Below are 27,518 nucleotides of genomic sequence, written 5' to 3'. Positions count from 1 at the left end.
CTAGATCAATTGATCAAGAGGGATCTTTAACAGGAGAAAAATTTTTCAGATCATGATAAAGGAGTTTGATATTGTGTATATAAATATTCAAAAATAATACATGTCAGTAATCGAGTAATGTATTCATGTGCCCTATATCAGTTTTATCAAAGCTCAGGAATATGTAGCTGCGATGTTCTTTTGTCGTCTCTTTTCGTTCTTCTAAGTTAAAAACACCCTGCCATCTATCCTTCTCGTACGACCAGACCGGATGGTGATATTCATGCGCAATTACGTCACTGTCTGAATATTTAATATAAGCTTAGTTGATTATAACATTTTTAATTATATTTTAGAGTATACATTTATTCATGCGAGAAATATTGAAGAAACGACAAGTTTTTTTGCACTTCTTTGGTGATAATATTTAGACAAATTATGGACTATTTTATTGGTATATATTTCCGGTTTTTCTCTTCACTCACTGCGAGTATTGCGCCACCTACACCATTCTTTGAACACGTGCCCGAAGCTGTTTCCGGTAAGATTAACGTAATGCCCAATTTCTTTTTTCGATCTATACTGTTTACCAGAATAGCGAATCTTTTAACTTTGAGGAAATTCATTACCTTTAGCAAGGCACACTTCACCATGAAGATTTAATTGTAGCAGAAATATCGAGATCGTCATTTTATCAAAGCATTGTCAGCTTCATTTTCTTTCCTTTTTATGCTCAAGAGTCAAGAAGTTTTATTTAGTCTCATACATGAGGAACATAATAACATTAACACTGTAGTGCTATTCTTGCGACAAACATATGTAAGAATATCACAGTATAAACAGGTAATATATATATATAGACAGACAACAATTTAACTATAACAAGCATGCAATAGATACATGATATTTAGTTGGAAACCGTTATCACAGTTTAGCAGAAATAAGAAAATTTAATTTAAAGGTAATTAATTAATAATTACACTTGTATGTCACACAAATGTTACACGAAATAGGTTAAGACACTGAAGTGTAATGTAAATAAATGCTAATGTAGCAAAATGTAAAAATTTACAGAATATACACTAACATAGTGTGAATTAAAAAATAGATATTGAAGTCATAGGTAGAAAACAATAAGCTAAACTATTATTGACAGAACGTCAAGCTCCCGTGTTCAAGCTTTTCAAAATTCAAGACAGTAATGTTTCTTTTCGTACTTTTGATGGATTGTTAACATGTAAATAACTTACACATCATCACACAAACCGGGGGTGGGGGCTTAAATGTGACCTTTTCCATCTAGATCAATTGATCAAGAGGGATCTTTAACAGAGAAAAAATTTTAGATCATGATAAAGGAGTTTGATATTGTGTATATAAATATTCAAAAATAATACATGTCAGTAATCGAGTAATGTATTCATGTACCTATATCAGTTTTATCACATACTAAACTCTAAAAGTCACTGAACATCCTAATATCCAATATGAGACTTGTATCCTATATTCTGCAGGAACAGCATGGAGGTTACCAATGGTGATGGACTCCAGTTACGCAACATGGTGTGTGAATTGGGCCAGCTGTCGCGTCCTGATGGTGATGTGACCATGTTTCAAGGGGACACATCAGTTACAACTGCTGTTTATGGACCAGGGGAAGTGCGTATGAATAAAGAAATTCTCAATAAAGCCACAGTGGAGACGGTGTATAAACCCAAATCAGGACTACCTGGCTGTGCTGAAAAGATGTTTGAAAGAACTCTAAGAAACACTTGTGAGACTTTCCTTTTGGCATCATTGCATCCCAGATCATCTATCAATATCATTGTGCAGGAAATTCAGGACTCTGGTTCGTTACTGTCATGTAGTGTTAACTCTTGTTGTTTAGCACTGTTAGATGCTAGTGTTGCTATGAAGTTCCTGGTGGCAGCGGTGACGTGTGCTATTGACAGCGAAGACTGTGTCGTCCTAGACCCTACAGCTAAGCAGGAAAAAGACAGCTCTGCTGTACTGACTTTTGTGTTTGAGAACAAAGACAATTCTATACTCACAGTATACACAACGGGAAGTTACACTGTACAACAATTCCAGAAATGTTCTCAAGCTTGCAGAGAGGCCAGCAAATCGGTGTTTGACTTTTACAAATCATCTATAGAAAAGAAACTCTCAAAAGCTGCGTAATTAAAAGTAATCCCATTATAATCTGTTTGTTTTTGTTTCACAATTAACCTACACAAAGGTTTGATATGAATTTTCAAATCATGGTACATGTTTTACAATATTTTACTGTAGTCACTAGAATTTGACTATAACAGGCCTAGGATTTAAAATCTGTGCCTTATATAAATGTATATATATTATATACTGGGACGAAAAAGTGTTTACAATTAAAATTTTAATGTGTAGAAATTGCTTTTAATCTGAACTTCTGAAGTACAGTCAGGTGGTATAAAGGTCATCTTGAGCATGATCCCTTTAATTCTAGGATGTTGTCACTCAACTTGTCAGATCCTCTATTGAATAGAGTGGTTATAAGGATCTGTATTTTAATCAAGTTGTCATCTGTCCTATTCTTCAATTCCCCATGTAAGGAGTTTCGTTTGGAAAATCTGTTACATTATTAAACCTATGAACCATGCCATCATATACTAACTAATTGTCATTTAAAAATGTGTGACCGACTGAGCCAGAGAGCGATTTCGTCAGTGACACCCCCAACACCTGTTGTATTTTGACAGTAATATCATGTTCCATTTGTCAGGCAATATTAGTTACACAGTTTGTTAGTGACCTAATACGAAAAAATATGGGGTCTAAAATAAACTTGTATTGGGCAAGGCGAAGCCGAGCCTGATACATGTTTATTTTAGACCTCATATTTTTTCGTATTAGGTCACTAACAAACTGTGTAACGAATTTATCCCGTCAAAGACCCTTTCAATGAATTAACTGCAAAATGCATTATGTACTGAGTATGGAAACCAAAATGACTCATAACTTAAAACAATTTTCACCTCATTAAAGAGTCGAATGCCTTGTCATGGCCCTTTTTCTGTTAAATTATCATAATTGTTGCCGATTTTGGTTTGCTTTGAAAGTGGTCATCAGCGCTGTCATTCAAACATTTTGTCTCCGTCTCTTTGAGTGCGGTCGTCTCTATTAAGGGAAATGTGACATTTTTATGAATTGTCTTTGGCTTTTTTTTCTATGCCGTCAATGTTGATGATAAAGTCAAAGCATTTCATAATTCATCTGGAAAGGTAAATTAAAAGGTTGTCTATGAATAAGAAAAACTTTGGAAATTTTGTTGTCTTCCCACTAAATTGCATTGAAGGATTGGGATATACAGAAAAACTTAATATTTTAACAAGAAATTTTGGATTTTGGTATGTTAAAGTACAGTTATCCCACTATTTCTCAGAAAAGTACTGAAGGGATCCTCTCTCAAATTTCATAGTATAGGTTCCCCTAAGGACCCTTGTTGTGCATGTTGCATTTTGGGACCGATCGGTCAACAAGATGGCTGACAGGCGGCCATCTTGGATTTTGATAGTTAAAGTTTGTTACCGCTATTTCTCAAAAAAGTTACTGAAGGATCTTTCTCAAATTTCATATATAGGTTCCCCTAGGGCCCTAGTTGTGCATATTGCATTTTGAGACCGATCAGTAAACAAGATGGCCAACAGGCGGCCATCTTGGATTTTGATAGTTAAAGTTTGTTACCGCTATTTCTCAGAAAGTACTGAAGGGATCTTTCTCAAATTTCATATACAGGTTCCCCTAGGACCCTTGTTGTGCATATTGCTATTTTGGGACCGATCGGTTCTACAAGATGGCCGACCGACAGCCATATTGGATTTTGATAGTTAAAGTTTGTTACCGCTATTTCTCAGAAAGTACTGAAGGGATCTTTCTCAAATTTTATATGTAGGTTCCCCTTGTATCCTAGTTGTGCATTGTACCTTTTAGGACTGATGAATAATGCCTTTCGGGACTGATCGGTAAACAAGATGGCCAACCGGCCGCTATCTTAGATTTCATTGTTGAAGTTTGTTACCACTATTTCTTAGAAAGTACTATAGCGATCTGTCTCAAATTTTATATGTCATGTGTTTGAAAAAAGTTTGAAAAGCAGGGAAAAGATCCCTCTTTCCATTGTCAGACATAGATCTTTCTTTGGTGGGCGCCAAGATCCCTCTGGGATCTCTTGTTTTCTATGCCGTCAATGTTGATGATAAAGTCAAAGCATTTCATAATTCATGGAAAGGTAAATAAAGGTTGTTATGAATAAGAAAAACTTTGGAAATTTTGCTATGTACTCTTCCCACTAAATTAGTTAACAGAAAACTAAATATTTTAGACAATAGATGTAATGTACAGCCCCATACATAGTGAATTGAATGTAATTGTTAGACAATACCTGGTAACCATTAACCAGAAACATATCCTGGAAACATTTTCTCAGTAGTCGTTAAATTATTTCAGCTTTGACTTATTGTTTGAACAAAATCTCAGAGCAGCAGAAAGTGTTAATTAGGTGACATGTTGTTTACATAAAGCAATCAGACTTATCAAATGACACCTGGGGATAATCTTGGGGACTTACCTGTGTTTTAAACATGATTGTGGGTAAGATAGAATGTTATAAAGCGTTTTTAGGACAGAAGTAAGTGATATTATCAAGTTGTAACAATACAAAGTTATCGAGAACAAAATGATACATCTAGAAATTGAGATATTATAAAGATGCTCCATTGCCGACAGAGCATAAATGATATTCATAATTTGAACAAATTGGTGTTTAATCGTGTGTATATATGTCTAGTTCACACAAAATATGATATTAAATAATTTATTTTGCCTTTGGTGCATGCGCAATCAGTATATCATTCCATACAGGATATAGTTCAAAGGATTTTTTTCGGGATGGAATTAATTATTTTCGATATTTTAAACTTGAAGAAAAATTAGAAACTCAACATTTCAACGATAGTAATGGTGTAAAGTAAGTAACTTTTGTAACTGAAGAAAAATATTAAATTGTCTGCTGCTGTTTTGATAGTGAAAAAATACCATTTGTCAGCGGTGGAGCATCTTTAAGTAAACAGAAAGTGATATTAACCAACATGACATCAAGTGACTTCCCCTGTATCAGTATTTTATGACATCAAGTGACTTCCACTGTATCAGTATTTTATGACATCAAGTGACTTCCACTGTATCAGTATTTTATTTATGACATCAAGTGACTTCCACTGTATCAGTATTTTATGACATCAAGTGACTTCCACTGTGTCAGTATTTTATTTATGACATCAAGTGACTTCCACTGTATCAGTATTTTATGACATCAAGTGACTTCCACTGTATCAGTATTTTATTTATGACATCAAGTGACTTCCACTGTATCAGTATTTTATGACATCAAGTGACTTCCACTGTATCAGTATTTTATTTATGACATCAAGTGACTTCCACTGTATCAGTATTTTATTTATGACATCAAGTGACTTCCACTGTATCAGTATTTTATGACATCAAGTGACTTCCACTGTATCAGTATTTTATGACATCAAGTGACTTCCACTGTATCAGTATTTTATGACATCAAGTGACTTCCACTGTATCAGTATTTTATGACATCAAGTGACTTTCCACTGTGTCAGTTTTTTTTTATGACATCAAGTGACTTCCACTGTATCAGTATTTTATGACATCAAGTGACTTCCACTGTATCAGTATTTTATTTATGACATCAAGTGACTTCCACTGTATCAGTATTTTATTTATGACATCAAGTGACTTCCACTGTATCAGTATTTTATTTATGACATCAAGTGACTTCCACTGTACAGTATTTTAATGACATCAAGTGACTTCCACTGTATCAGTATTTTATGATGACATCAAGTGACTTCCACTGTATCAGTATTTTATTTATGACATCAAGTGACTTCCACTGTATCAGTATTTTATGACATCAAGTGACTTCCACTGTATCAGTATTTTATGACATCAATGACTTCCACTGTACAGTATTTTATGACATCAAGTGACTTCCACTGTATCAGTATTTTATGACATCAAGTGACCACTGTGACTTCCACTGTATCAGTATTTTATGACATCAAGTGACTTCCACTGTATCAGTATTTTATGACATCAAGTGACTTCCACTGTATCAGTATTTTATGACATCAAGTGACTTCCACTGTATCAGTATTTTATTTATGACATCAAGTGACTTCCACTGTATCAGTATTTTATGACATCAAGTGACTTCCACTGTATCAGTATTTTATTTATGACATCAAGTGACTTCCACTGTATCAGTATTTTATTTATGACATCAAGTGACTTCCACTGTATCAGTATTTTATTCATGACATTTTATGACATCAAGTGACTTCCACTGTATCAGTATTTTATTTATGACATCAAGTGACTTCCACTGTACAGTATTTTATGACATCAAGTGACTTCCACTGTATCAGTATTTTATGACATCAAGTGACTTCCACTGTATCAGTATTTTATGACATCAAGTGACTTCCACTGTATCAGTATTTTATTTATGACATCAAGTGACTTCCACTGTATCAGTATTTTATGACATCAAGTGACTTCCACTGTATCAGTATTTTATGACATCAAGTGACTTCCACTGTATCAGTATTTTATGACATCAAGTGACTTCCACTGTATCAGTATTTTATGACATCAAGTGACTTCCACTGTATCAGTATTTTATTTATGACATCAAGTGACTGCCACTGTATCAGTATTTTATTTATGACATCAAGTGACTGCCACTGTATCACGTATTTTATGACATCAAGTGACTTCCACTGTATCAGTATTTTATGACATCAAGTGACTTCCACTGTATCAGTATTTTATGACATCAAGTGACTTCCACTGTATCAGTATTTTATGACATCAAGTGACTTCCACTGTATCAGTATTTTATGACATCAAGTGACTTCCACTGTATCAGTATTTTATGACATCAAGTGACTTCCACTGTATCAGTATTTTATTACATCAAGTGACTTCCACTGTATCAGTATTTTAATAGAAACTCAACACAAAGTAAAAGACAAACTATTGTATATAATTCTAAAACATTTTTTAATTTTTTACTTTGGAAAATGTACTATAAGTGATTTGTTCAATAATATTATTGATTGATAATAATACATATATCAACATGACAAGCTTGTAGTTGGAGACTTATGAAGAATGATGAAAGCATACTTTATAAAATGCATAAAAATAACAAATTGTACAATAATAAATTGTCTATTGACATAAGATTACAAAACACATCAACAATGCTTCTAGAAAAATGCATGCATTTTTATCATTATTTGTAAGTTAAGCTGCTGACAAAATTTAAGTGTCCCCAGTAACCTGGATGATACCATCCCATTGACGATGCTACATATGTCACTGTAGAAATGTTGGTTTTAAATATTAAAAATTAGACACAAGTAATGGAAGTGTTGAATTATGCATGGATTGGAAATTAAATGCTGCTTACCAAATTACTGTATTCTAGTGCCAATAAGCCTCACTCTACCCTAGAAAAAAAAAAGATTGGATTTCTTTCTGTAATATTACATACTGCGAACATTCAAATTTTTAAACAGATTTTTAGACAAGATGTATCAATGAATACAGAGAAGTACATCAAACAGGACATTCTTTGAGCTTCTTTTTAACAATGTTTTACAGTTCATGTTGTCCTAATAGCAAGGGATCATTTATGAATGTGTGAGTTAGGTTTTGGAAGTGGAGGTAAACCACCAACCACAGGTCTTTGACTCTATACATATATACAAATACTGTGTAACACATATATAAAGGTATCCATATTCATAGAGCCAAAGACCTGTGCACCAACCTATGATCAGTACCTGGTTAGTCACTGCCCCAATAACCAAGCAACCACTCTTTCCAAATGGATTACCAAGTATTGCAACTGTTCAAAGAAAAGCATGAAATAATCAGTATTTGAGATTGTTCTAAATGGCAGCATGTTTATAAGACCTTAATTTATAAAGTACAGATTCGATTCCCGGGTATCTACGGGACAAGAATATCTATTGGTCAATTGCTTGACCACATTGCTTTTGCTGAATTAGCATCCTTCCCTATTCCTCCTAGAGCAGGCTTATATAACCATTTCAATCAAATAAAGTAAAGTTTGAGTAACTTTTGCTTTTGTTGTAAATATTTTACTGTTAAGTAACAGTGATGTGTACGTATAATTACCCTGGTAAATCATTCACTCCTGAAAATCTATAGTGAACTATTCCCATGTTTGAATTGGAAGAGTTCAGATACGTTTTCAGGGGTGAATGAGTTATCAACATAACACATATCAACTGTAGGTTACTGGTTACACAATTACATGTAAGATCAAAGGCACAGACAGCTTTACAAAATATATTTATGTTTAACAATAATAGTGTAGCACTGGTAATAAGGTAAGCCAGGCTTAAAAAAAATAAAATCACTTTATATTCAAAGTCAACCATACATGAATTAGTTTCCACTGGCCTCAACCCACGACATTTGTAACTCAGTTAAAAGTCCGAAATGTGATGTAAAGGCCAGATGAAACCCAAACTAATCTAAACTCCAGTAATGAACAAGTCTCAAACTGAATCCAAATAAATCAAGAATGAAATATGAATCGCAATAGCGGATGAACAGTACATGATAATTGTTACAATGGAAACAGATGCTGAAATTGACATGTATGGATGAAAACAAATAACAAAAAGAAAACTAAACGTAATATAGTTTCAATTGCAAAATTTGACAATATTTTTTATATGGATTCAACATTCATATATAATGATTGACAGCATTTTTTGTAGCCAGCAGTTTTGAGTGTAACAGGAATGAATAAAAACAACATTATAACCCTAATAATTTATCCCTCGGATCTATAATGATCTGTATAACAAATACAATGTAATAACAGTGTCAGATATAAAATCTAATTTTCACATCTTCAGAGAAAAACAAATAAACATCCATAGAAAATATTTTCAATAATCTATTGGACACAAAGTGACTCAGTTTGTGTTCTTGACAGAGCAATATTGATTGATTTTACAAGAAATTACTACCAATTAATATTGCAAATAATTAACCATGTTAAATTTAGAGGATTGAGTTAGTTCCCCTTTATTATACAGGTTATTAACACTGCAACCTCTTGTAATTTACATTATGCCTGAAATAATCACCTAAATGAAAGTGCCTTCTGTTGATTTGCCTGTTCTGATGTTTCTGACCATGTGATCCATTTAATATTGGGGTTGGTGAAAGGTCAGTCTGTCAATATTTATTGGATCAGATCATCCAAAATATTTTGATATCATATTTGCATTTTTCATTATCAAAAAACATATTTATATTATGTAATGAATACTGGTGAATTCAGAGCATTTAGTAGGCAACATTTCATCCTCGATATTCCAGGGGTTCTGATCACTTACGATCTCTACACCCCTGAACTATCTCATAGTAAAACTGGAGGCAACAGAACAGGTAATTTAGTCATTTGATGTACATCAAAAGATCTGTATAACAGTACACTGTAGTTGACTGTGTGGCTTTGATGTTAGGCGTTGATCTCTCTATAGTCTTCAAAGGAAATCTTTGCTGACCTGTGATTGGTCAAATGTTTTCCGCTGAGCTGCCTTCAATTTCACTATGAGAAAGTCCAGGGGTGTAGAGATCGTAAGTGATCCGAACCCCTGGAGTATTGAGGATGGCAAGACTTGTACATTAGAATTATTCAAAACATATGAACTGCATTAGAAAACATGACATAACTATTACTTGTGCAAGTTCCACATTACATGCCGAAACTTCATATGAAAAAATATTGCATGGATTCCAAAAGCGATTCAATATTTCTCATTGTACCAGAATAAATAACCAGGAAAAGTACCATGATCTACACAATGAATTTAATTTTGGAAATGATAAATATTTTAAAATATTAGTGTCATGACAACTTCATACCGGTATTTCACGACACACAAAAAATGCTTACACACGTTATAGATAAAGAGTATATTATATATGGACAAAACATTCACATAACAGTAATATATATTGTCACTTATGATATTCCTTTGTTGGATCAACCATTGAGTAAATGGGTCGTCATTCTGTTACCAGTTACTTCCCTTTGTTTAACTATGTCAGTACTGATGTAGTGAAATAAAGGGAAGTAACATTGATTGATCAGAATTATGGATCGTGTTGTCCATTAAATTATTCCCTTGATCATTGTTGTATCTCGGTAAAACTTAATGAAGTGTGAGATTATCAGGCATCAAAGTTTCAATTATAAACATATTACAAAAGAAAGCTTAAATTTGAATTTGAATAAAATACCTACATTATGTAAAGTGCTCACAAATTGTGAATGCAAATGATTATTGCCTGTGAATTAAAAATGGTTCTTATTACCCCTAAAAGACAAAACATAAAATTAATAATGCTGCAATAAGTACTGTATATTTACTAAGTAACATGATATTGGTAAGTTTGGTCTCCTGATCACTGTAACAAGGTTTTATGGGTTTTGCCCATGAAGCTAGAATACATGTAACTGAAAAACAATATTACATTAAACATTATATATTATATAAGTACTGGTCTATGTAAGTACACGTTTCAATGATTTTACGTCAGTCAAAGGTCCCAATGACCCGGTATGTCCTAATGTGTTACATGCAGTTTGTTGGGTCCGCTACCGTTAGAGTAAAGCCCCAGCTACCAGTTGGAGAGTGTGTGTGTTCAGGAGTATCAGTGAGATTGGCATACATGTTATTACCTCTGTTACAAACAACATTGACACATAATCTTTAGCACTTAAATCATTAAATATAAGTTCGTAATTACACATGGACATAACACAATTCGTAAGTGACACGGTTGTACACTGGTATTTCATCTAATTCAACGTTAACAACCATTGGCATCATCATCAGAATCCCACGAGTCACTGCTCTATCGTTTGTGACAGTAGTGACTTGTGGGTTTCCGACGACCCTGTAACAAAAGACCTACAAGTCTAACCCTACAACCCTATGCAAATAACAAAAGATAAGTCTACTATACCTAAAGGTAAGACAGAATGTACATCATCTTTCACCACATGGATCAAGCCTCACCATGGCTCGATTCTCACGATGAGGCTGTTTCAGTGGAAACTAAGATTTCCTTCTGACTTTATATATATGCATGCTTATCGACTTAAATTTATATGAGAAATTTATGTATCAAAATTGATGTATAAAGCATTAGATTTGAAAATTGTTGCCATATAGAAACCTAGTTTTACAAATAAATATGAATATTAAGAGGTTTTAATCCTATGCACACTATTGTCTTGACAATGTACCCTAAGATTCATACCAATTCAATCTTACAGTCTATAACACACTGATCATTAGATGTCTTACTCACAGCTCTATAAAGCTATGCTAGAAAACCATCACTTGGGTAAATCATTAGCTTTAGGGTGATAATTGTAGGGTTGTAGGATTATTTTTATTCTGTACCAGTTTTGTCCCATTATTTATGTTTGATGATTTACTTGTTTTGGTTTATGCATGCCATACAGACAATATCAAATTGGTGATGAGACACAAAAAATATACGTGTCAAATACAAAACAAAATCATTCACTACAGTGCAGTCTACATATACACAATGAGTAGCTCAATAGATCACAGTAAAATTCTGACTTTAGAATCTGAAATTCAGAATATACTTCTGGGTCCAGTTCAACAATAATAAGTAATTATATTTTTTTTTCAAAAGACTTTATCATGATGGATAAAGTTTACTGTAAGCATGCTGTCTGAGAAGCTTGTCTGGGTAAGATGATTTATATATTACACAGACGTTACAAAATCATGTAATGGTGATGAATTGAAATATTGAATCAAAATATGAATATTGAAACCGAAACCCTAATTCAGCTTCCTTGTCAAGTCCTTGTGCAAATATACTACTCTAACCAATGTTACAAACATGACATCACAGATATTGCACATCACAAACAATTTCTGCCCACAAACAGTTCATTGCTCACTAAAATCTGATCACATGGTTTCAGTCACATGGTTATCACATGCCAAACAAAATGGCGGCTACCAGCGGCCAAGATCACAGATCTTATCTCCATGTAAGGCAGAGGGAAGCTATGGAGACTCATTTTTGAAAGAATTTCCTGAAAAATAAGCCCAACTCAATAAGAATAGGTTCAATTAAATAGAATGTCGATGAAATTATTGCAATGAATAAACGAAAAAAATCTTTCTATCATAATATATTTGAACGTGTATTTTACAATCTATGGTTTTTCGTAAACGTTAAATTTTATGCCTATATTAATTTACTTAATTTACTGCCTTATTTTTATTACGTTACTACAGAGGATATACATACATATTCTTTTAATATTTATTTCATTATTTAAGTACAGCTATTGTGATGTTTTCATAAGTGAAATACAGAGGATATATTGACTCAAGGATTAAACGAACATGCTATTTATACATGAAATGTAATGATAAATAAACTTCCATTTATAATAACTTATAATATAGGTTTTTTATGTTAGATTATATAAATATGATTATATTTCTAAGATATAAGATATGATGGTTATCATTTTAATTATGTGGTGTAATAAGCTATGGAAATATATAATTTAAATGAGCAATGAGTTATTACAAGTTATTATACAATAAATTATATTGCTGATGTTAACTTCACGTATGTATATAGATACAAGTTTGACTATTTCCACCATTCATGTTTCCACGCTTTGATCTATATATTTGTATGGCACTTTTTATCATATTGCAATGAAAGAAGTCCTACCTAGTATTCATCTTTTATTACTGTATGCATACATTAAATTTCATATTGTCAACTAGATTATTTTATGATCGTTTAACATTACATTGATTTTAAATTCTATTAACTGTAGAACATGGTCAGTTTTGGAGATAAAAAACACTAAAGTACCAGGGGAAAAACCATCATGCTTTGGTAATAATAATACTTTGCTATTGCTCCACATGCTATTTAAAATCATAATTATGGGGTCTTAACCGCTCAACCTTAAAACAATCCTTTAATATATTGGCACTTTAAAAGCTTTCAGTAATATTTTTTCCTTCAGCCTACAATTTCTGTATTTGCATATTACAGAGTTATCTGCTCTTGCAGGTAGGTATTGATTGTGACGTCATGTGTTTGCCAGCATAACACCATACTTTTAGGAGAAAAAGACATAAATTGCGTTCACAAAATAATGATGTAATAATGAAAACCTACTCAAAAGGGAGGTAACTCTAATATGCAAAGATCAAATATCAAATATAAATATGTAAATATATTATTTTATTCCCCATTTCCTATAACTGATTAACCCCTAAACCTTGACCAGGAATACATAATGCACATTAAATATATCAGTTAATACAGTACAGACTGAAATGTAATAATGACACGTTCATGCAATTAATAAAATAACAATGTTGTGATTGAAATAAACATGCTCAGGGCAAGAAAGCATTTTTGCAGTAAAATAAGAAATAGCAGACAAGCACACACACTTCTAGCCACACATTTTATACAGATATTGGCAATTTTTCCATTTAGAATAATTTAAAAAAAATTTAAGCAATATTATTTTAAAATATGAAATCATTTTTTTCTGCTTAGTCAGTCAGGCTAGTGTAACTGTAAGGCTTGAGAGACTGAAGATATATCAGCTTTAGATTGATTTCCTTACAAGTAGCAAGTATTGCCATATGTCTGAATGTGAAATAGATCTCTAGTGAACTAAGAAGTCTAAATGTATCACAGACATCCAGTGAGCTGGTGTAGTGTCACATGTCTAAATGTGTCACAGAAACCCAGTGAGCTGGTGTAGTGTCACATGTCTAAATGTGTCACAGACACCTAGTGAGCTGGTGTAGTGTCACATGTCTAAATGTGTCACAGACACCTAGTGAGCTGGTGTAGTGTCACATGTCTAAATGTGTCACAGACACCTAGTGAGCTGGTGTATGTGTGTCACAGACATGTGTAAAAAATGTGTCACAGAACCTAGTGAGCTGGTGTCTCACATAGTGTTGCACATGTTAAATGTGTCACAGACACCTAGTGAGCTGGTGTAGTGTCACATGTAAATGTGTCACAGACACCTAGTGAGCTGGTGTAGTGTCACATGTCTAAATGTGTCACAGACACCTAGTGAGCTGGTGTAGTGTCACATGTCTAAATGTGTCACAGACACCTAGTGAGCTGGTGTAGTGTCACATGTCTAAATGTGTCACAGACACCTAGTGAGCTGGTGTAGTGTCACATGTCTAAATGTGTCACAGACACCCAGTGAGCTGGTGTAGTGTCACATGTCTAAATGTGTCACAGACACCCAATGAGCTGTGGAGTGTCACATGTCTAAATGTGTCACAGACACCCAATGAGCTGTGGAGTGTCATATGTCTCTAGTGAACCAAGACTTGTCTAAATGTGGCACAGATATTCAGTGAACTGTGAAGTTTCTTGCATGTGTCTTACTGTAAGCTATAAAAAGTATATTGTAGCAGAGGCTCCTAATGAATTATGTGGTGTCAAGCATCTGAATGTATTATGGACACCCAGTAAACAGTAATGTGTCAAGTGTTTGAAAGTCTTGGAGACCACTACTATAAAATGCCATATGTGGCTAGTACCCCTAGTGAACTACAAAATATCACTTGTTGGACTGAGCATGAGATCACTAGTGAGCAATGAAGTGTTATTATAGATTATACTTGAACGTGCAGTGCCTTATGCATTTCTGTTTATCATTAGCTGTTATTTCCCACTTAAGTCCCTAAAAGTTACAAAGATTCTTCTACACAATTTATAAATCTAACACATGTACAGTGTACATGCATAAGCATCACAAAAAGTAAAAAGATATTCTGCCGTAAGCTACTTTCATAAACACTCCTTAAATTCCTAAACTTAAAATTCTCTCCTAGAAGTTACAAAGGAGAAAAACTTCACTTAAGGAACTTTCCGGAACTTCTCTAATGCTTTCCTATGGAGAATTTTAAGATCAAACTGGGCCCATGTATCTCTATTTTAAGGTATGGTAAATATGTATAAGTAGACCATCATGCATCCTCGGTAACCCAGGCGATATATACACTAACGTTAATATCCCCTGGGAGCAATCGCGACCTTCATCTCGAACTCCTGAATAATTAATGAGGCATTTTCATTGGTTCCGTCATGCACACCCATCGCATAAATTGGCCAATCACATTAGACTTAACAAAACCGAATAGGTAGTCTAGAAATAAAGATGGTGTCGCCCTTTCAGTTTTCGAGTGTATTGGAACGATTTGCCATTCCGATACTAAAAGAATTTCAAAAGAAAAGTTTTGAGGCTTTATTGGAAGGAAAAGATGTTTATCTGTCGGTGAAGACAGGTGGGGGTAAGAGTCTGTGCTATCAGGCCTTTCAACAATTATGGACAGAAAAGAATGACGGAGATTCAAATTGGGAAGGACTCGTCGGAAGATAATGACATTTCACAAAGTTGCCACAGAAGCGGCATGTCTTCATGGGCGCAGCCATTGATATCCATAAATATTTTCCCTCCAAGCCTGAAGAGTTTGAAAAATTTTGAGAAAGTTATGTTGATTGGTTTCTATTTATAGAATGACGTCATTGAAACGAAGCTATGAGATCGAGTACGCCCACGGGTTGATAAGTGTAGCGTAGTGTAGTGCGATCACCCGTGGGTCTCCGACGATGACCATCATGTTGCTGTCAGCAACCTTAGGCACAGGGACCAACCATGGGACATGGGTCTGCAGTGATAGTCCTTACATGTACTATACAAGGTACATTGTAGATAGATATCACTATTATCTATATTAACTACATCGTAAAGTCTATAGATATGTTTAATATACTATACTTTTGATTTCTGTGATTAAGTAATCAAAATATATCTAGTAAGATCACATTTAACCTGAAAACATTAATATCAGTCTGATGGCTATAGGATTAACCTACTAACTCTCGTCTATAGCTAAAACAGGTGCTCAGCTGTAGCAGTCAGTCAATGTGTGAGCAACATTCACAAGTCAGAAGCAATAATTACAAGAATTCCACGGAACAATTTTCATTTCATATAACAAAACTATGTCCTGAGGAATAAGCAATAACTAGAATCAGTAACAAGATGATGAAATGAAAGAAAACATCTAAAACAACTCAAAAATGTATACACTACAACTAGGAAAAATATCACATAAATTATATTTACATAAACTGTTTATAACAGTTGCAATGCTACGGAAATGATAATTTGATTTCTGATAAACAAAAATTACGGACTGAGACAGGGACATACAGAAAAGCACTATAATTCAATATAGTTTATATGACGACACTGCAGAACTAGTCGTTCTCTGCTATACATAACATGTATAAGATGAATTTACAAGTGTAAATGATTCAAGGAGCTACAACATCTCACTATAAGCACCTTACATAACAGTAAGCACTAGTGATTTATATCCTAATTATATCACATTTCGCTTTAAGTGTTATTATTTGCTTTCACAACATGGATATAGTAAAGGGAGGTTACTGTGTAATAAATCAATTGTAGGGTGCATGTCACCAATGTAGACAAATCAGGGGGACCTAATGAGGCATGGAAAGAAAGAGCAGATTATTCTGTCTTTGCATATTAAAGAGTTATCTGCTAATGCAGGTAAGTACCTATTAATTGTGGCGTCATGTGTTTTAAGAGCATAGCGTAATATTTTTCGGAGTTTTGCTCACAAAATAATGACGTCACAATCGATACCATCCCACAAGGGGAATACTTGTGGAAATAACTCTGCAATGTGCAAAGAAGGAATAATAGATACAGCATTGTTATTCCACAACTTATCAATTCCTACTCTGGTTATGTGGATCTGAGTGCCTGATTTGTGTGTGTTGGCCTTATATAACGAGATTAACAGACACAGGGGTCAGGTTGCCAATATATAACCAGACTTAACACATCTTCACTTCCTTACCATGCTTCCCACATGCATCAATATTAATTCAAACATGCCAAAATTGTTTTCGTTTAAAAATTAAGACCAAAGCAACATTCAATTAGTTTTGTCATGCTATTAAATATCAAATGACACTGCCCTTTGATCTGACAGAGGGCAAGATTCATAAGTAAAACAGGCAAATGTTTAGAGTTTTGTGTCTTCAGTCTTTTCATTGGAAGCCATGGGTGGGGGTGGAGAAGGGCGGGCAGGCACATGGCGCGCAGGACCTTGGTAACTCAAGCGATTAGAGGCAGGCTCTACAGGCTGCTGAAGCTGGTTATACTGGGAAGTTAGTACGGGACCAGGCCCCTGTGATGTCTGTGGATGATCACCTATGGATGTCAAGTCTTGTGCAGCTTTAGAGGACGACAGACTACCTTGTCCATTCTGTGGGGACGGACTGTCCCCTAAAGACGATGCTAATATTGAGTTGGGACTTCCTGTGGAGGCTGACCGCTGGTGCATGGGAGTCACAGGCGGTGGTATCTTTGGTCGATCTGGTGGTGGCATTGTAGGCCTCTCCGCATGACTATGGGATATGGTGGATGCCCGATGTGGGGCATGACTTGGTTTCTCTGGAGGACAAGATGGCCTCTCTGGAGGGGCCTTCACTCTGTCAGTTGGCTCCTCCGCACCAGGACTCTCTGGCTCCAGGCCTCCACCCTGTCTAGGCCAGGTTTGGTACTGGACTGGTTTGGTAACAGAGGCTGTCACTGCTACAGAGAATGGTCTGTTAGGTGGGGGAGGAGGCGCTGGCTTCCTTGTTCCACGTCGCAGGATTTTAGGACTGGTTTGTTCACTGAGGAAAATTGGCAGAAATTTTCTCAAATAAAACTGTGAAGTGAATGATTATAATATCGAGTAAACAAAACACTTAAGCAAAGAGTATATTTTGAGAAGGTTACTAAAAGATCTGCATAGAAAATATTTGATTCACACAAAAAAAATACATACATGTATTAAGATTTCAAAATTGATCATTCAAATTGAGTTTAGTTCCAAGCCATATATTATCTGAACAACTAGGCCGAGTAGCTCAGAGGAGAAACGTTAGTAAAAATGGTCATATATCATCAAAATCATGCACAAAATCTTGTATAGAAATGTTAGTGTCTGAGATACCGATAAGATTAAATATTTTTTCTGATACCAATTTTCCATCCTTCCTTTACTCATGCGATAAGTGCTCTACTGCCCAAAGTACCTTTCTGCATTTCATCAGTTAGTACCCATTTAAAAACTTTAAAATACTTTGGAGTAAATCAAGAAGAAGTTGGAAAGGAAACTGAAAATGACTTATCCTGTGCAAATTGCTAATTAATGAAGCAAATTACTAGACCTTAAATATCAAGTCCTCAAAAAAAGGGAGACGGAGGAGGGCGGGCAGGATACCCTTACTCTATATCGGCGCTTGTTAATGTTAGAGCCCCTGAATATCCCAAAAGTGTTATCCAGCATAAAATTGCTGTCCTCTATTTAATACAATCTAATTAATGAATAAATCTGAAGTAAGTTGGTTTTCCTGACAACATTAGTGACAAGTTACACTAGTTACCTCTCTGCTAGGGGAGCAGCTAGGCCCACAGTATTAGTTTCCTCTGTACTACTGGAGGGTGATGTGCTGGTGTTCATGTTCGGAGAGTGAGGTGAAGTCAGACTGACTCGCGGACTCCCAGTTGTACTTGACGCCTGGTTCCCGGACGAGAAAGAGCCCTCCTGGTCTGATGAAGGTTCCCCTCCGTCCAGTGGACTGTCACCGCTGGAGGCGTACAGTGCATAGTTACCAAAGTCCACCTCTGTAAAGGGAAAGGTACAAGTTATTTCTATATCCAATCACTTTACTTCTGTTGATTGATCATCACAATTTTCTGGAAAGAAAACAAGTGTGTATTGTACTACTGATTATTGATGTACATTGCATGCTTTCAAATTCCTGTCCAGTTCTACCAGATAAAGCTATGAGAAAAATACTCTATGACCTATTTATTTACTAAACAACCATTGATGTACATATTTATACGTAAATCTGGTCAATAAACAAACCTGTTGTTCAAATTATCAGATTCTTGTGACTAATTGTGTTTGGTAAGGCCAAATTATCCCCCTATAGTATTACTTGTTAAAATATATACATCATTACTATTTTACACCAAAAAATAAAAGATGACAATTTTTGTTTTACTGACGTTGCTAATTCCCTTTACTAACACAAACAAGGCATCGCCTATATTGGCATAATAAAACTGTTTTAATATAACCTATGATCAGATCGTTCCCATTTAATAACCAGTTTGTTTTTGATTGTGACCTTCATCTTTGACCACAGAATTGATTTTCTTTCAATAATAAACAAAAATGTTTTACATTTTACCCTGACTAATAAAAGTGACCACATGGGTCATATTACCTGATATATAATTAATTCAACACCAATTACCAACGCAATATTGTTGCACAATTTAAATAATGAAAACATGAACCCAGTTGTTTCAATGAAAGAATTACCAATATGCAAGGAAAAACCACCAGAAAAAGTTAATACAAAAAGCCTACCATCTGATGATGGTTGGCTAAAAATCAAAAGACTGCAATCGGCCAACACCAGAAGAAGATAACAAACTACTATATTGTACTGCTAAAATGCAAGTCAAGCTGTTCAGTGCTCAACACTAATGCGCAGTCATGCTTCTTCAGCTTAACTAAAATACCAATTCAAATATCAGCATTTAACTTCAACTTTGTATTAAGCTATGAGAGGTCAGTGACTTTTACACTATCAGAATAAAAAAGGAATATTGTGAAAGTCTAAATAAATCGAATACAATTTTTGAGGAGATATTGTGTGCGACAATCACCTTTGTTGACAGATAAAATAACAGGCGGTAGTTCATGCAAGCTGTGAATTATAGATTTATATAGCTTTATGTTTTTGGTGTACCCGGTAAACAATGTAGGCTATAAACACAAGCTGCAGTGAAAAGTATTTGTGCTTTTCAGAAGCCTACTTTGTAAACCATCCCAGAGGAAACGAAAGAACCTGTAAATTGTTCTTTTTGTGATTACATCACAAATTATAGATCTCATGGTGTAAAAACAACATCCATTCTTAAGATGAATTCTCAATAGGCTTTAAAAGAAAAGAACATGTAATAGACTTACTTCATCATTAGATATTGTAAATTAATATAGCAGATGATAACTAATCAATTTATCTAATGTACCCAGTATGTCTGTATGATAATTCTATACCTTATTCAAGTCTTCTCATTCAAAATGGAAATCCTATCTCTACTAAATGATGACACACACCTAAGTACATTAGGCCATACCTGATGTGTTTGATCATTATTTTATAGTGTCAATCAATAATCATGCTCAGTTGTTCAATTATTATATTCAGTTGTTTATCAATCAATGACTCTATCACAGTATTCGGAGAATCTATCATTATATAAGGTAGATGTGTTATTTGATATGGTGGTGTTCCATAAGTCTGGTATTAGGTGACATTGAGTTAGCTTCACATCGTGATCATTTTTAGTGTTGAATGAAAATTGAGTATCCTGGGTATAAATGGCAGACATATAGAGCCAGTACCTCGAAAACATCTCCAACTGAAGTAAGATAGAGGTCTAATGGTAGCATATCAGATACCTTGAGCCAATTTTCAGCCACCAGAACCCTGAGGTGGAGGGCTAGTGGTAGAATATCAGACACCTTGAGCCACTTGGCAACCACAACCCTTGGAGGCCTAATGGTAAACATATCAAACATCTTGAACCATTTGGCCACAGCAACATAGGCGGAGACAGTAAGGCACCTTAACCATTCAGCCACCCAATTGAACTAAGTCACCCCTGGGGGGTTGCGGGGTTTAACGTACTGTAACATATTCGTTTCTGGGTACGTGATCTTAGTCACCCCTGAATAAAACGCCTTTAAATAAAAGACAAGAACAGTCCATTATGAGATTCCATGGGTGAAGATGTTAATGGTGGATGGTTAGTGGGAGAAAACCAGACACAATGGCTGGCCGACAACTGCTGCCTCTTTGGTCACTTACTTTAATACCTATGTAACCTCAAATTACTGCATCAGTTGTGTTGGCATATCTCGTTTATATTTTTTTTTATCAATTTACACAATATATTCAGTAAATCAACTTTGTCACATTGTATCCGACAACTTATAACTATTGCTAAATAGTGACTTGTACATGTTATGTTAACATTGGAACCAGTAAGCAACATTAGGAAAAATTACTGAAATTAAGTAATTGGTATAACATCAACATAATATTTAATAGCATATAAATTAAGATAACACATTTGTTGTGATTAGTGCCCCTTTGATAATAAGTGAAAAATCCAGTTTCAAGATGTCACCTTTTCAAATGATAAATGCAATTAAATTCCTATACTTTCATTTTATATCAGAGTTTGGATTTGTCAAAAATTTCTTTATCATTGGTATGTAAGTTAATACCATGACAAAACCTCCTTTGGTATGGAAAGTTGTCCAGGGCAATTAATTTTGACAAATATGCTACCTTTAAAACTATAACTATGGTCCATGTATCTTAGTGGTGCGGTATTGAAAGTGATATCTTAGAAACAGCTACTTGTTATATCACTAGAAATAGTCACACAGAGTAGTCATCAGATAAATATGTAAAGATAGACCCCAGTGATCACACATTGTAGGCTATGGTTTACAGTACATAATGTATAGCTACAAATAAAGATAAAGGTTTGTTTTGTATGATCACTGCTTAGGATGTTTTACATTAATATATGATATTGCAAATTACAAAAATACAAAATGTATGATACAGAATATATGATATGGTAACATCTATATAACAAGTACATATTGTAATACAATACAATATAGATATATAACAGGATTAATGAACCAATGATGTACATAGCATTCAGGACCGTCGAAAGCATCAGAATCATACATGCATTCAAAGGGCAATGTTTCAATATCGTGGCAACTGGCAAAAATCAACATACATAGAAAGGAGAATGAAGACAGAGGAAATGATTGGAGACAAATGAGCAAGATAATGGAGAAAAATGGCATTGTATGAGACAAAGAGGCATGGCAATGGAGAAGGGGCAAGGTTTGCAACAAAGGGATAGACGAATTGAAAAAAGAAATGGTTTTGGACAAAGGGACAGTTAATCGGAGAAACAGACCTGGTTTTGGATAAAGGGATGGACCGATGGAAACAGCAAGAACGGTTTGGGATATATGGATAAGTCAATGAGGACAGGAGGCGTGATTTGGGTCAAAGGGACAAGTCAATGAGAACAGGAGGCGTGATTTGGGTCAAAGGGACAAGTCAATGAGAACAGGAGGCGTGATTTGGGTCAAAGGGACAAGTCAATGAGAACAGGAGGCGTGATTTGGGTCAAAGGGACAAGTCAATGAGAACAGGAGGCGTGATTTGGGTCAAAGGGACAAGTCAATGAGAACAGGAGGCGTGATTTGGGTCAAAGGGACAAGTCAATGAGAACAGGAGGCGTGATTTGGGTCAAAGAGACAAGTCAATGTGGACAGGAGGTGTGTGATTTGGTTCAAAGGGACAATGGAAGAGGAGGCATGATTTGGGACAAAGCGACAGGTCAATGGAGAAGAGGACATGGTTTTGGATAAACAATGGGGCAGGATAATGTAGACAATGATCACTATTTGTAACATGAGCACAGGTTGATAAAGATAGAGGAATGAAATAAAGGAAGAGACTTGTGGAGATGAGGGGCATGAGTCAGGACAGAAAACCAGGGTTTAGTTTGACATTGAGGATCAGCTCAATATTGACAGAGATACTTATCATGAACATATCACTTATAGAAATCATTATATTTATCTCCTTACAAATGACCGTAAAGTACAAAACAATATCAGCCACCATGGAATGTTTTGAAAATACAGAAACGATTAAACCAACAAAGTAATTATTGTTGTAAAATATTGGGATAAAATAGGATATAGGATTTATATGGGAAAATTTTCTACCTAAATTGTAGTAATAAAAATTTTTTTGTAGGTCGGAGCACTTGTTTGGTTCTTTTAAAAACAACACTAACTAAGTGATATAGACTGAAGGCCAGGCAAATACAACACTCATACATATAATGTCCTCTAATGTACCAATCAAAACAAAAATATCATAGTTTCCTCTAATCTACCAATCAAAACAAAATAATCAAGTCATCTTAAGTTACTTTTCCTTTTATTGATGACATATTTATTTTTGTCCATTCACAGCAATAACATGCCAAATTTATAAATTAAAAAAAATATAACCAAAAACTGACGCCCATGCATTGTGCAGTAAAAATAAAATTAAAAATCAAAATAAATAGCAAAACAATTTCCATTTTTTTTTTAAAGAAAATTGAATCTTGTTGCCCATGCATCATTGCATACCTATGTGGTTGATATAGAGACAACATGGGGCGGTTGGGAGAAGGCCATGCCCTCCCTGAAGGTTCCTGTGAGGTGGTCAGTGACACTACACACGTTGTTAGTGGTCCAAGCAGTACAGGGGTGGCAGAGGGGCATAGGGAGGCCAGGGCGGCCCCCACACAGGCTTATCTTACCAAATAAGGACAGCATAAAGGGGCCATTCACAAATATTAGACAGAAAATCAATTTGTTTGTTAAGTAGGAACCTCTTGTGAAATGTTACTTGTTATGCGGGTTAGAGAGCATGAAATGGTTAACAGTTTAGCATAAGATGTTCACACAACATTTCACAGGAAATTTTACTTAGCAAAGTTATTAAAAGAAAACAAAATATCTGAAAAAAGTTTTGCAACTGAAATTCAAAGAACATGGGCCAATACAGAAAAAAGACTGAATGAAGAATTAGCAATAACAAGCTGTAACTTTGAACAGTAAAGAACGAAACTAATTGTTATGCTTGGTCTGACCTTGCCCAAGGGAACGCCTCTGGTAATCGGTTACCCGGCTGCCACCTCCGATAGGGTTAGTTATGCCACCAGTGGATAGAGGGCGCTTGTTGTACTGCATGTGGCCATCCCATAATGCCCGCACTTTGTTGAGGTACTCGGATGGCCCCTTATTACTGTTCCCATCACCCAAGGAATGTAAAGCGAACACAGTGCTGTACACATCGGAGTGGACACTTCCCCCCGACTTAGGGGTCGGGGGAGTGGAAGAACGACTAGAATCAGAACGTGGCGATGACTTGGCTATATCCTGTGGGTTAAATCGTAATGCTGGTGGGTTAGTATACAAACGAACAGAGGAGAAGCTACTCTGTGATGGCACTCTACGACCACTAGCATACACGGTCTGATAACCTTCACCTTGACCCTGACATGTCATGTCGTTGCTATGTGTAATGTCATCCTCCGTACTTGACACCGAGTGAAATGAAGGGGAGGTGCTCTCTGCTATCACCTCGTTACTATCCACACTGGACAGGCGGTCCTGTGAGGAAGTGTCTGAGCCGCGGGACGAAATCCCCGCGGATGCTGTCATGTACGCCGTGTCACAAGCCCTCCCAGAGGAGGGTGTCGTCGACTGCTGAGGTACAGGCTCACTGCTCGTCTCGTCTGAATTCTTCTGTTTTCTGGGAGGAGCTGTTCCCCTTGTAGTTTGTTGAAAATCTATAGCTGTTATAAAAGGTGACAAAAAATAAGTGGCGTAAAAATGCTGGCACGAACATTGACATAATTGTATTAGGTTACTAGGTCTTTTAGTGTCACTGTTAAAAAAGTCCATACGTCAACGTTTTTAGTCATATTTTGGGATGTTCACATGCAGCGGGTACTCCGTTAAAACAGACATGGGTGACCGCATGTGCACTACTAATTGGTGTTAATATTGCGAGCATTACAAGTTAATTGATGACAATGTTCATGCCTGATACCCAACACGTATAGCACTGGAGGTGAGGACTGGCACAAGGTCAACAACAGCAAGTTAAAGGACCTTTCACCACACACATTTACAATACCTAACACATCCCTTAACTATTATCAACTATCTAATTAATGATGAAAATCTCTTTAAAAAATATGAACGGTAATACCAATATTTAAAAAAAAGTATTTTGTGATATCAATATTATTTTTTCAGCTCTGCCTTTTCAGTAATAAGGTTTCATTGATATGAATTTATAGTCGTCACAGAAACAATATACATTACTGACATTTTTGACAAGCTCCTTGTCAGATGAGGTTCCTCATACAGTTACCAGTAATTAAAATGAATGAAAGCTCCTTAGATGATCAATGTGCATTAAATTATATTAGTGTGCAGGGTTGCCATTCAAAATGAAATATCGTAATAAATATTTAAAATAGAAAAAAAAATCATTAAATTTTTACGATTCATCAGTATGTAAATCAAGGAAAAATATATTTAAGAAAGGAAGTTTTTTTTCTTCTATTGATCAAAGAAAAAAATAAATAATACATACCAAGCTAGGTATCACATTCAAAATAAAATCTACAGAAAATCAAACTACATAAAACAAAAATTAAAAGCAAAATCAACAAAAGTAAGAAGAGGGATCATTGCTAATGGACGGGATCTGTAGTCTACTACTAATACACTACAATATAGGTTTTATAAAATATATATGGTATTGGCTTAAAATAACAAGGAAATATAATTACTGATAGTATATGGACAGGAAAATATCTACAGCTGAGGGTAATACTGTTGGTCTATGGGACAACTCTTCTATCTAAATGCTAGGCTAACAAAACATCCCAATCTTTGTTTCGACATACATGTATGTATATGACATCATTTTAGAGTGCTATCTTTATTAGCACAATCTTATATATAGGAACGCGGACATGTCAAACTGCATTTAGCAGATAAAGCCATCAATTGGCCATGGAGGGAGGAGGGGGAACATTAAAGGGGGGGGGGGGGGGAGTGGCATGGCATGTTGGAAAGGGAGGCAACCATGCATGGTTGATGAATACATTTTATTTTCGGAATGAATGATTCTATGGGTAACATGATTTAGTCAAAGTTAAGTTATTGGCATATGCATGGAGGCGTTTTCAATTAAGCTAAAAATTGCATTAAAACCAGGAAGATGACACTTAAAGTATGTATTGAGTTGAAATTAATGTTTAAACAAAAGGATTAACAAAAGAAAGAGAAGTTACCAAAATTATTCAATGAATATAACAGACTCAGGATCTCAGTAAATCAATACAAATACCATATAATCTGTTACAAAATATGGACAGTAGAAAATTTTGTTACTATCCATATTTGCAACAGATCTGTATTCAAGTGATGATCAGTTACTGTTGTTATTATCAAAGTAACATAATTGGCCTCAAAAACATCAAAGTTGCTGAAATCTCCATAATGAATTTACTATGAGAAAGTTTATCACAGGAAACAGGAAACAACTCAAGTGTTCCATATCAAATCTATATCTGTTTAAAAAAGGATGATGTTATCAAATAAAGCACAAAAATTCTTTATAAAATCTTCTATTTTATCAATTAATATTAATTACTAAGATTGTCTTCATCAACAAATAGCCTCTTGTCTTAAAACAATATCATCTGGTCTCAAAAATAAACAAACCGTGTTTAGTGACAAAATAATACCATTTGATTATAATATAATCCTCATACCTTCAATTGATCCATCTGATCTAGCTCTAAAAACATATGTATATTAAAAGGCAAATAATAAAATAATACAAAAATAATACATAAAATAAACAAATAATAAAAAGAATAAAGCACTACTTTTACAAAATCAGAATTTACTTTTCATTAGAAGAAGAAAAGCACTGGAAAATAATGGAAAGTTCAGTAAGGATAGATAAAGTGACCTTGACCTACCTTCTGGGAAAAACCAGCTGGCATGAGAAATAATGGACTCAATCAAATTGCTAATTGTCCCACTGGTCAGCATGTTGGGCCTGAAACATGACGTCGTAAATCAAAATGTAAAACATGACATAATAAGTCACTATTTTAACATTACATCCTAAATCCTGCAATATGACATAACAAATGTCAAAACATGACATATTAGGTCACTATTTTAACATTACATCCTAAATCCTGCAATATGACATCATAAATGTCAAAACATGACATATTAGGTCACTATTTTAACATTACATCCTAAATCCTCAAATATGACATAATAAATGTCAAAACATGACATATTAGGTCACTATTTTAACATTACATCCTAAATACTGCAATATGACATCATAAATGTCAAAACATGACATTGTCAATCATAAATATGACATCATAACTCGCAGCATAAAATTGTAAATCACAATGATTTTATGGTAAAGGTAAATCACATCAAATACATTATGAATAC

The 27,518-nt window shown here is 34.8% G+C and overlaps 2 protein-coding genes across 8 annotated transcripts in view; one reads left to right on the top strand and one right to left on the bottom strand.

The window, feature by feature from the left end:
* Nucleotides 1-386: 386 nt before the first annotated feature.
* On the top strand, nt 387-2,181 carry LOC138323784 (exosome complex component RRP46-like). Of its 2 annotated transcripts, none has more exons than XM_069268628.1 (2): nt 387-520; nt 1,494-2,181. In XM_069268628.1, exon 2 carries the CDS (start codon nt 1,501-1,503, stop codon nt 2,158-2,160), a length of 660 nt encoding a protein of 219 aa, XP_069124729.1. In that variant the 5' UTR covers nt 387-520; nt 1,494-1,500; the 3' UTR covers nt 2,161-2,181. The 2 variants fall into 2 exon arrangements, with proteins under 2 accessions (XP_069124729.1, XP_069124730.1); XM_069268629.1 differs by having other exon boundaries at nt 457-531.
* Nucleotides 2,182-8,445: 6,264 nt separating this feature from the next.
* LOC138323781 (rho GTPase-activating protein 44-like) overlaps nt 8,446-27,518 on the bottom strand; it is a 45,570-nt gene continuing 26,497 nt past the window's right edge. Inside the window, exons 15-19 of one of the 6 annotated variants that reach the window (XM_069268620.1) lie at nt 27,020-27,099; nt 24,101-24,808; nt 18,709-18,949; nt 17,486-17,952; nt 8,446-12,250 (exon numbers count right to left, since the gene is read on the bottom strand). In XM_069268620.1, coding sequence (XP_069124721.1) covers nt 12,222-12,250; nt 17,486-17,952; nt 18,709-18,949; nt 24,101-24,808; nt 27,020-27,099 — 1,525 coding nt within the window. In that variant the 3' untranslated portion in view covers nt 8,446-12,221. Of the gene's footprint in view, nt 12,251-14,203; nt 17,953-18,708; nt 18,950-24,100; nt 24,809-27,019; nt 27,100-27,518 lie in introns of those variants that run through there. The other 5 variants (XM_069268621.1, XM_069268623.1, XM_069268619.1 and 2 more) reach the window with 5 other exon arrangements.

The sequence above is a fragment of the Argopecten irradians genome, chromosome 5 (assembly GCF_041381155.1).
Source record: "Argopecten irradians isolate NY chromosome 5, Ai_NY, whole genome shotgun sequence".
Lineage (NCBI taxonomy): Eukaryota > Metazoa > Mollusca > Bivalvia > Pectinida > Pectinidae > Argopecten > Argopecten irradians.
Note: the sequence above shows the minus strand (reverse complement) of the source record. Positions and strands in the feature narration are given on the sequence as shown.